At 38.7% G+C, this 11,779-nt stretch overlaps 1 protein-coding gene across 1 annotated transcript in view; it reads left to right on the top strand.

Annotated features, from left to right (window-relative positions):
- The first annotated feature begins 2,361 nt into the window (after positions 1 to 2,361).
- SCIN (scinderin) overlaps positions 2,362 to 11,779 on the top strand; it is a 72,702-nt gene continuing 63,284 nt past the window's right edge. Inside the window, exons 1-2 of the mRNA XM_058296939.2 lie at positions 2,362 to 2,693; positions 8,516 to 8,670. Coding sequence (XP_058152922.1) covers positions 2,495 to 2,693; positions 8,516 to 8,670 — 354 coding nt within the window. The 5' untranslated portion in view covers positions 2,362 to 2,494. The remainder of the gene's footprint in view (positions 2,694 to 8,515; positions 8,671 to 11,779) is intronic.

Here is an 11,779-nt window from a genome sequence, read left to right as displayed (position 1 = left end):
TATCCACAGAAATATGGCAGGGGATAAGCCACAAACTGGTTTAAGAAGCCATTTAATTAATAAGGACGTTGTCTTCCTTCCAAGTGAAAGCAGGTAATGCCCTGTTTCTGGTGAGAGAGATACCCTGCTATTCTCGCTAGAAGAGATTTCTATAATATTTTGTCCTTCAAGATCCCATGGAATAAATGCATGGACAGTAACTTTTATAATGCTTTTGCACTGCAAAACGCATGTCTTTAAAATATGTTTGTAAATGTTTCAACAAAGCAATTCACAAGATTGATATAATAAAATAATTTCTAATCAATGAAAAAAAAAAAGAAAAGAAAGGAAGGGATACCTGCCCAAGACAGGGGTGCAGAAATGCTTAAGGGAGAGGCACATACGCCGGGGGCTGGGGTTAAGCTTTGTTACGGCCTTCTCCTCCTTCCCTCTCCCTTTCACTCCGTTAATGAAAGATTCTATCTGTTTGCTGTCCTGATTGGTTGCTTTTCTAGGTTCCTATTGACTTACACTATAGGCCACTCAGGTTATACCCTGTTAGTTTTTAGGGGACCAATAGAGAAGCCTTCCTGTTTGTACATCTCCAAGGAGCTATTTTAGCCCAGGACTTTGAAGGGGGCCCCCTGACCAGGCTCTTGCTGGGGTTTCAGCCAGGACAGTGAGATCTTTACTCTCTGGCTGCCTTCCCAGCCAGGGGGTGTCTGAGGGGTGTCTTGGCCATTTGCTGTTATGTCTGCAGCTTTGTTCTTGTTCTGGCTGCCTTTTCCCATTCCCTTTGCTAACCTGCCTCAATAGCAGTTGACACGAGCAAAATAGGAAAATTCCTGGAGATTCTTATTTTTCTCAAAGATGTTGTATCTAAAAATAGGGGTGTAGGGGAACCACACAGGATAGTATATCTGAGGGGACAGCTACTGGCATCCAAAAGAGGAGAAGGTCATTTAGCTATTTGCCCTGAAAAGAACAGTGAATGTCAATGGAGGGAACTAAGGAAATAAAAACTCTGTCTTCTTCCTCTGGTCTCCAACCCAACCCTAAGCCAGTTGCTATGGAAAAGCAACGAGTGGCAGTGGAACAGGGTGAAATGCAGATTACTTTTATTGCACATCTTTTGTACTCTTGAATTTTTTTTTCCAAGTTTGTATAACACCTATTTAAAAACATAAGTTAATTTTAAAAATTGTACATGAGTAGTGATCTTCAAGGGGCTCATGTAATCTGTGAAACATCATAAAAGAATATTTACGTGCATAGAAATCAGTTTTTCTTACCCTTTACCTCCTAAGTAATTTGCTTTTTAAATTTTTTAAATAACTGAGTATAATTCTTAGTCATACCAGGTTAGGTTAAATGAATACAAAATAAAGAGTGAGTTTCCATCTCTATTTTACAGTGCTTTACCCATGTTAGGAAACAAAAGCTATAGGGAAAACAATGAGAAAATTAGCACCTTGACTCTACCTAACAGGTCACACAGAAGACAGGCTTGACAGAAAACCGCAGCCACAGAACAGCTCTACTGGAAATATCCCAGGGGAGTGGCTGCTGTTGTCAGTAACTTTCTTAGCCAAAGGAGGCAGGTGGCAAAAAAAAACAAAAACAGAAACAAAACCCTTAAACACAGACTCCCGAACTCCCGGCGGTTTACAGAGCTCCATCGCCTGGGTAGGGACGCCGCCTTCCAGGTTCTCAGCCTTTCCAAGAAATCCGACATGCTGTTTTTCATTGCATTTTCAAATTAGCAATTTCAAGAGAGAGAAACTCTGGCCATCAGGAATAGAGAAACTGCCAAGGAAGTTTTGTAGTTGATGATGAGGATGCTTGTTACCTGGACAGTGCTTTTGTTTTTCCCAATGAAGAATTAAAATTCATCTGGGATGTCAATGTGATGCAATCGCTGAGATCCCAAACAGCAGGTGCTGCTGTCATAAGAAAGAACTGTCCTAGACGGCAGTGAAGAACCTCCTGGGATAACGCAACTCAAGCTCTAGAACTGGTGCGCCCTTTTCTCAGCTCAAGCCTCCTACCTGGTTCACCTGAAACCCAGAAATAGCAGGATAAGCCGGAGAAAGGGAAATGACTGGAGAAAGGAGGAGGTGGGTGTGCACCGGGTGGAGGGTGGGGGGCGCCAAGCAGAGTATTAATCGTTTATTTCCCCCATCTGTTGCTAGAGGAAATGGCTTTCCTGGAAGGAGGAATTGCCAGGAAGTTCTGTAAGCTTCCTCACGACCCCAAAGAGAATTCTGCCATACCAAGTCCCCTCTTGCCCCGGTAAGGGCATTGGAGCTCAGCGCCCCGGCTAAAAAGCGTTCGCCTGGTCTGTAGCAATACTTGCCCCTCCCATTGCCGAGCCCCGCCTCCGCCGAGGGCGAACCCCATAAAGTTTCAGCGCCCGGGGTCCCTCCCGCCCATTCTGGTTCATTCCTGCCGCTGGGTTAACGAGGTCGCAAGTGCGGAGTCTGCGCCTCGCTGAGCGCTGCGTGCCCGAGCCATGGCCCAGGAGCTGTACCACCCGGAGTTCGCCCAGGCGGGCAAGCAGGCGGGGCTGCAGGTCTGGAGGGTGGAGAAGCTGGAGCTGGCGCCGGTGCCTGAGAGCGCCTACGGCGACTTCTACGTCGGGGATGCCTACCTGGTGCTTCGCACACTCAAGGCGAGACAGGGCTTCACCTACCGCCTGCACTTCTGGCTTGGTAAGGGTCTGTAGGCAGCAGGCGTCCGACCCGCCCAGCTCGGGAGGGGTCGAGGCCACGGGGGTCTGAGATTGGCAGGCGGGGCGGATGGGTGGGGGCGCGAAGTGTCAGGACTGTGGACTCGCCGCGCCATCGCGCGCCCGGGTCGCCTCCGTCGGGCTGGCCACCTTCTCTCCGCGGGTCAGCTCTTCGCCGGCCGCAGAGGCGGGGCGTGGGTGAACTCGGGAGCAGACGTGCCCCGCTGACTTTGACCTTTCTCACGGCCAGTTCCCGGGCTCTGGGGCTGGTTCCTCTGGCTTTTTCCTTTCTCACCTCCCAGTCTCCAAATCCCTCTCCTGCCCAGGGGCGCTGACTCCTGGCGCTGGCCAAGTCCCGCTCACCTTCCAGCAAGTTCAGTCCTGATTTCCCTGTCAGAGCCGAGATGAAGTCAAACGAGTTTCTGGGCATCTATAGCACTTGGGCGTCCGTTTATATTGCTTTGTAATTGCGGGTATTAGTGCTCTGCGCCGCTTTAATCAGGATTCTGCCTTCTCCACGCTGCTGGCAGGTTCGGTAAGCAAAAACTTGTTTACTAGGATGCTGGACACCTTGGATGGAAGCAGAAAAATACAGATATTATACATATAAATAAATAGCTCTGTATGGCTTGTTTGTTTAGAAAGGCTGCTTTATTTTCTATTTATTCAATTATTTTAACAACGACACAGGGTGGAACAAAACGCTCCTTCAGCAGGAGTAATTATTTTGAGTTGCACTCGCGCCAGGCTTTCAGGACACTGAGCCCTGTGTGCTCCACTTTTTCCACCTTCTACTTTTACTCGTAAACATCCTGAATGTCCAGGCTTTCCCTAGGAGGTCCTGTGCCAGTGGGCACACCTCGTCTAACAACATGACGATTATCTGAGTCTACTTTCTTTTAAAACTAGCTTGCCTCATCTGGGTTTGTGTTTGTTTACTTTTAGTTTTATTCCTGAGGTTAAGGAGAAACATGCACATACACACTTTTTAAGCCCAGGAAAGTCAACATTTTTATTTCTAGCATTTGAAGATGTTAGGAAATAAAATAGTATTAAACATTTCATAGTAACTTTCCCAAAGTAGCAAACACTCAGAGTAGGGACTCCAAAAGAGTTACATACACACACACACAAAACACAGAAAGAGAGCTGTGTTAATTATAATATTCAGAGTTAAAATGTGTGTCCTTGCTTGAGGAGGCTGAACTGAGTCCCAAAGATATTTTGTTTTTCACTATTCCTATTATATATATCATTATTTCTATAATAATAATAGATTGACTTATATTTATATAAATATATTTAGTTAATAACATATATATTTCTATTTTATATCAGAGAACACTGAAACTTTTATAACCTACATTCCTGAGTGGACAGTACCAGATAGTACAATGTCCTCACTGCAGTTTTTCCATCCAGAAATTGGATCTTGAATGAATGAAAGTGTCTGAAATGCCACATTTGTCATTTGGATCACTTAAATGTGAAAGAACTTGCTGTAGACAGCAGTAAATTTGATGTTTGTCAGAAGATTGAAAGAGCACTTGGAACACATTTCTTAAATTCTGTACATTTTTTTTTCTTATCCAGATAGGCTCCTAAGCTCATATGGTAGGTTTCACAGATTCACCTTAACTGTTACTTAATTATTCATTTAATGCCCATCAATTTCGAAAACGTAATAGAGAATGCTTGGTGCAGAAACTTTTTATGATCTTGAAGTTCTGCTAAAACTAAAGTTAATATCATGTTACTAGCAACTTAATTCATTTGGTAACTATTCAATGTGCCCAGCACTGTGTAAGGGATTTTTGGATATGAATACTTTACAAAACTTCCATGACAGTTCATAATCTCCAAGGTTTAGTAAGACAAACAAAAATTACATGACATAAATAGAATGTGATAAGCACTGTAAGGGAGACATGAAGTATCTGTGGTAATGGAGAAGCAGAGAAGCCTTTAAAGAAAAAGGAAAAAAATGACAGTAATTGGGAGAGTTCCTATGCGAGAGAAAATCATGGAGAGCATGAAAAAACACAGAAAATAGTCAGCAGGCCCTTCAGATAGAATTGTTCAGCAGGCTTTGCTCCTTCTGTCCTCTGAAACAAGCTACATTTCACCCAACTTATTCTAAAGTTGGAATAAATTAAGAGGGATCTCCGAGAATTAATCCAAGAGACAATTTGAGAGAAAGTTCCAGGAGAAGAGAGCTGAAAGTTCAAGAAGAGAAAAACGTTGATGAAAGCAAATCAGTGAAAGGAAGACAAAAAGTGGAAGATGAAGTTGAAGTCAGACTGGGATGAAAAAGTACATAGCACAGAAATGAAGAAACAGGTAAATATGATGAAGAGAAAGGAAAACAGGATGACGTAGAGCCTAAAATGAGAGAAAATAGAGGGAGAGTTATCTTTCCAGGTCTCCCCGCTAGTGTTTCCGCAATACGCTTACATATCTCGGATTAATGTACCACCTCATTATTTGCTTATATCTGCTTCGAAAATTCTTTCCATTCCCTCCCATTTGCCAGAGCCTAGCACAGAGAAGTTATACCATAGGTGTTAATTGTTTTAAAAATATATTTATGTGAACTTTAGAATTGGTAGGGTGAAAGGGTGAGAGCAAAGATTTGAAGCATAGATCAGCGATGTGACTGAGAGCAGCTTTACCACCCAGCCCTGCTCAGAGACACCAATGCCACTAGTAACTCAAAGCACAAAGTGAGCCATTCAAACTGCTCAGTATAGAACTGAAACGGCTTTTGTTTTTGTTTTTGTTGTTGTTAACAAAGACCAGTGCCAGTACTGTTAACTTATATGCAATAAATTTTACTTTCTCCTGGTCACTAACCTAGTTGTTGTCATTGGAATTTTGATTAATTATAGATTCACATGAGATTATAAGAAATAATGAAGAAAGATCCCACATACATTTTAGCTAGTTTCTCCCAACGATACCTTTTGTGCAACTGTAGTACAATATCACAACCAGGGTGTCGACATTGATACAATCCAGCCATTTTATCCAGATTTCTCTAGTTTTATTTATGTGTGTGTATTTAGTTCTACACAATTTTATCACACATGTAAGTTCATATATCCTCCTCCATAGAAAAGATACTAAACAGTTCTATCACCAAAAGGATCTTTCGTGTTCCCTCTTTTATAACATACCTCCCCCGTCCCTTCCCTCTTTCATCTACCCTACCCCTTGGCAAATACAAATAGAAAATTTTGTCATTTCAAAAATGTTATATATGTGGAATCATACAGTATGGAGCCTTTTGGTATTGGCTTTTTTCCCCTCAGCATAATTCCCTGGATATTCATCGAAGCTGCCCATTCCTATTTGTTGCTAAGTAGTATTCTGTGATACGGAGGCACCACTCTTTGTTTAACCATTCGGCTGTTGAAGGACATCTGGGCTGATTCAAATTTTTGGTATTACGAATAAAGCTGATATGAACATTCATGTATAGGTTTTTGTGTGAACTTAACTTTTCATTTTTCTAGGATAAATTCCCAGGACTATACTTACTGGATCATATGACATTTGCATGTTTACTTATATATATCAAAAAAAAAAAAAAGACTTCCAGACCTTTTTCCGGATTGTACCATTTTTCATTCCCATTAGCAACATATGATGATCCAGCTTTTTCAGCATTCTTTCCAGCCTTTGGTATTGACATTATTTTTTATTTGAGCCATTATGTTATGTGAATAATAGATACCTCATTGTGGTTTTAATTTGCTTTTCCCTAATGGCTAATGATGTTGAATGTCTTTTCATGTGCTTATTTGCCACCTGCATATCTTCTGTAGGGAATTTTATATTCACATTGTTTCCCCATTTGCTAACTGAATTGTTTTAAGCATAGCATCAGCAAATGATGGCATAATTTAATTGACTGATTTTCCATTCTGTCAGTCAGCAAATATTAAATACATGTCTGTTCATTTGCATCTACCTAAAGATATTCAAGTTTCAACTTGTAGTCAAATAAGAATGTTTATGTCAAATACATTGCCCTTAACACAGTTTATATTACATTCTCTCTTAAAGTACCTCTGTACTAAAATTCCATCTATGTCTTTGTTACTATTCTCATTTATGTTTGGAAAGGTGAGCAGAAGAATGACACCAGAGTCCTTTTGCACTGTAGAATTACATGTGTGCTTTTATGTGTGCCATATACATCTCTTTGACCATAGTAAGTTCACAATACGGATATCATGTCAAATACTCTACTAGCTATGAAATTTTTCCCTGAGAAGCTACTTGCTACACAAGTCCCATTTGAGAGTGAGGAAGGAACTGTAAGAAACCCTCTTCTTTCTTGGGAAGCTGATATGGCTCAAGTGATTAGGTTCCCATCTACCATATGGGAGGTCCAGGGTTCAATTCCTGGGGCCTCCTGGTGAAGGCAAGCTTACCCAAGTGGTAAGCTGGCCTGAGTGGAGAACTGGCCTGAGTGGAGTGCTGGCCCATGCAGAGAGCTGGTGCAGCAAGATGACACAACTAAAAGAGACACAGAGGAGAGACAATAAGAGACACAGCAGACCTGGGAGCTGGGGTGGTGCAAGAGATTGAGCACCTCTCTCTCACTCCAGTAGGTCCCAGGATCGGTTACTGATTGCTAAAGAGAAGACAAGCAGACACAGAAGAACACACAGTGAATGGACAAAGAGAGCGGACAGTTGGCGGAGGGGGGATAAATAAACAAATAAATCTTTAACAACAAGAAAAAAGAATCCCTATTCTCACTTTAATATCAGTGGCTGACTTTCCTCCAACTTTGGTGAATACTTTCAATTGGGGCTGTTCAGTTGAACTATTATATTGTTATATAATGAAGGTGTGAGTACAAAACATCTAGCCATTTGTTATAGTTCCTAAAAGCCTGCATTTCATGTTACACAAACCTGTGTCTGGATCCTGTTCTTGGAAAAATCATTTTTATGACCTCAGGAGAGTCCCTCAGCCTGCATTTCTTCCACTGTAACAAGGTTTGTCCTCCATAGAGTTTCTTGAAGATTAAATGAGATCATCCATATAAAACACTAGCACAATGCCTGGCCTGTAGCAAGGGTTCTATGAATGTTAGTTATTTCTAAAATCATTTGTGATTTTCCTACAGCTCAGATGTAGTAAGGGTTTAGAGTATTTTTTAATAAAATTTGATAAATTTCATATTTGTGAATATTAAACATGTGTTGAGTGTTAAATTTCTGGGAAATAACAGGTATATTAACATTTAATAAGATTAAGATAAGCATGCTAGAGCCTTTACTCTTCCTTTTCTGTCACAGTATATTACTTCATTCAGCCTAAAACAAAAGCTGTAAGATAGTGAATTGGGGACACTAGGACTCAAATATACCTGTAAGGTTAAGCTATATTCATTATCCCATTCTGAAATCATGCCTCACAAATATGAGCATTTGGACATATTGGGAGAGTAAAGATTAAGGCAAATAAAGGATGAAACAATTGTAAAATGCTCACATAGCCTCATCTCACTGGCTGTACCCAGTGAGTGCTTTTCTGAATCTTACTAGAATATATTGTTCTATCTTCCCTAGCACATTCAGAGAAGAGGGTTTCTTTAAAAACTTTCTGAAGGTATTGGGAAAAGAAGTTCTGAAAAGATAAATTATTAGCAAAATAATATTTTAAAGTGTTGATTGTTTCTACTAAAAGAGCTTTCCTTAGATGACTGTTTATTGTGTTTATATGAAATTCAAATAAAATTTCTGATTTCTTTCTTATTAGTAATTCTGCTAAAATTTGCTATTTCAGGAAAGGAGTGTAGCCAGGATGAAAGTACAGCAGCTGCCATCTTTACTATTCAGATGGATGACTATTTGGGTGGCAAGCCAGTGCAGAATAGAGAACTTCAAGGCTATGAATCTACTGATTTTGTTGGTTATTTCAAAGGAGGTCTTAAATACAAGGTAAGTAGCTCTCTTAGCCTATTAGGACTCACTTTTGCCTTCTGTCCATCCATACCTCGTGTCTTCATAAAATGAAGGTACATTGAGGGTAGGTTTTTTTGTTCTGTTTTTATTTGGTTTTAATCTGTTTTATTCAATGTTATATCCCCATTGGCTGCCTGACACATAGAAGATACTGAGGAAATGCTTTTGGAATGTATGGTCCAATATGTGAAATATTCTGACCTGATTCCATTTATTAGGTTAAGTTTTAATAGTTAAAGTTAAGGGCTTTCAGTTATGCAATCAGAGGAAAGTCCTTTAATATTTTATAAATATATTTTAACAATTATATATTAGTAGCAGTGGTATTAACAGGTTTTTTTTGTTTTTGTTATTCTAGAAAATCTCTGAATTTGGTACCAAAAAACAGTACTTAGAAATCTCAATTGTTATCTAATATCTTAATTTAATATTTAAAACAATTATAACTTCAGTTAGTGCAAAAAAACTATACACATATTTCCCAATTAATATTTAGAGCATAGTAAATGCTCTAAAGATTATACAGATTAAATAATGAGCTGAAAAACTGTGTAGTCCAACCACACAGTGCAAAGAGTTTAAAAATACACACACATAACAAACACACACAATTTACACATATTATTCTGAGACACCCATCATCAGTTCACTTTAATTTTGAAAACAAACAAACAGTAAAATAAAATAATTCCATCCCTTTAAGGCAACCTTCAATAAAGGATGGGTTTTTCCTGGAATTCTCCCAGTGACTCTTGCAGATTGGCTTTCTTTCCTTACTCCCCGAGTTTAGTTAAAATGTGAAGAGCATCCTCCAAGATAAACATTCTGGCAGCAGCCTTTACAAAAACAAACATGATTTGGCAGGTTCTCCATGCACCCCGTCATCCCACCCCTCAAGCATATCACCCAAGTGAGGACTTGAAACTTCTGAGCTAACCAAGAATTCTGCATATGTACTAAATATACCTATTAAAGAACTATAGCTTATTTCTACCTTACCTGGTCAGTGCTCTGTTTGAGTATTTTTGGATAGCTTTGAGATCAGGACAAAACACATGTAAGGTCTCTTACCTCTCTGAAAATTCTATTTTCACTCCAGGCTGTGAATCATCCTAAATATGAAACTACTACCTTTCATTTCATTTAATTCACATTAGTCCCTACATTTTATGTCCAGTGATCCTGAAACTTCCTTCATTTGATTGAATCCTATGCTTTAAATAGTTGCATCTTCTAGTTACTAAAAGTATGTGCTTTGACTTCATCTTGAGTGTGATGACATATATGATTTGCTTGAGTTTGAGCAAGTACTTGAGTGCTCTGTGAGCAACTTCTTCCAATGTACAATGGTTATAACAAGATTTTCCATATATAGGTGTTGTAAAGATAAAAGATTAAATTAAATAATAAAATAGTTATACAATACTCACAAAATCAATAGGGACTTATTGGATATAAGCAGGACTTCTGAAATCAGACTTTGGGCTACATATTTGAAAGTGGACATGATAAAAAGTAATTTCACAGCTACTGGATAGTTATCTCCTAATTATCAATATTAAAGTCACAAAAAAATCAGTATTTTTTAGAAAGAGGATGTTTGCAAGTAGAAGTCAAATTTATCAACAAAGAAATCGGTTCACTGTCTTATCATGAGAAACACTGAGCATATGACAATGTGTGCAGTCGCAACCATATTTAATAGATGTGGAAGTAGAGATGATTTGCCACCAAAATAGCAAAGACTATTATGTTATTCTTAATTTCATCCCATCAAAAGTCTCAAGCTTACAAGAATGTGTAATTCTTATAAGAATGTGTAAAGCTTACAAGAATGTGATACATGTGTGTATGTATCATCACCACTTCATGTATCATCACCACCATATTATAGATAAAGAAACTGAGGCTCAAAGAGGCATCCTAATGAAATGAGGTCTCATGGATAGTGAGTGGCTGGGTTACTATCTGACTCCAGTACCTGGCTGGTAATCATTATGCTGTGAGGCTATCAATGTCGATGAATGGTTTAAATGTCCAGTCAAATTTTTAATTCAAGATTACTATATGAAACAGGGTATCATATCTATTTGGAATGTGCAAATTTTGACAAAGTCTGACATTATGAAGTCAGGGAAAACCTATATAGTTGCCCTAGGTAATGTAAATGTTCCACTAAGAAACATCAAGACCATCTTCTTATCTCATCTGATAATTTATCTCTAAGGATTTTTGTTTTGTTTTTGGTGGGGGTGCAGGGCGGTTTGTAAAGGGAGAGATTATAGAGGGCTGTTACTTTCTACTGCTTTCCTATATTAAATGTCCAGCTAAGTATATCTTTCCCAAGCTCAAACAATACCCTGCAACAAACAGATATCTCTCTGTCTGCAAACCTGTATTTATGGTGCCACTGATTTGGAGGATCATCCACATTGCTTTTATTTTGTCTCATAAAGGTGGAAAGAGGCTTGGATGTTTAGGGTTAATTCAAACAATATTCACTGAAGAACTATAAACTGTCTGATACAAACATACATGCAGCATATACTTTTGCTTTCATGCCTCTCTGGCACCAAATATTAAAGACAGAATTAATTTTTAAAATACTGTTAAATTTTCACAGACTACATAGTACCCTGGTGGTTCATTATATGAGGTTAATTTGAATGTTATATATGTATTATCAGTCTAAGTCTGTGAGTTTTGAAATTTACATTGTTCTTATATTATTTTTTAATCAGATCGCAGTATATTTCTATTTCTTTAAAATATTTTTAAATGACTGAAAACATAGTAAATGGATGAAAACTTGGATTTATTTTATTGTTTAATATTTATTATGTTCAGTCAGGACATATGGCAATATTTGTAAAACTATGGACTGAACACAGGTGCATATTGTTTAAAATTTGGGATTGTAATTGTCCCAAAATCCACCTATGTTATCAAAATATTTTATTCATGAAAGACTTTTCTAGAGAATGGTGGAAATTTAAAGTCTATGGAAATGTAAAGAATGTGATAATAATTACATATGCAGCCTACTTTTTATTTTGGATTCATTGCATATGTTTATATAATATAT

Source organism: Dasypus novemcinctus, chromosome 5 (genome assembly GCF_030445035.2).
Source record: "Dasypus novemcinctus isolate mDasNov1 chromosome 5, mDasNov1.1.hap2, whole genome shotgun sequence".
In the NCBI taxonomy this organism is placed as follows: Eukaryota; Metazoa; Chordata; class Mammalia; order Cingulata; family Dasypodidae; genus Dasypus; species Dasypus novemcinctus.
This window is presented reverse-complemented; position numbering and strand designations above follow the sequence as displayed.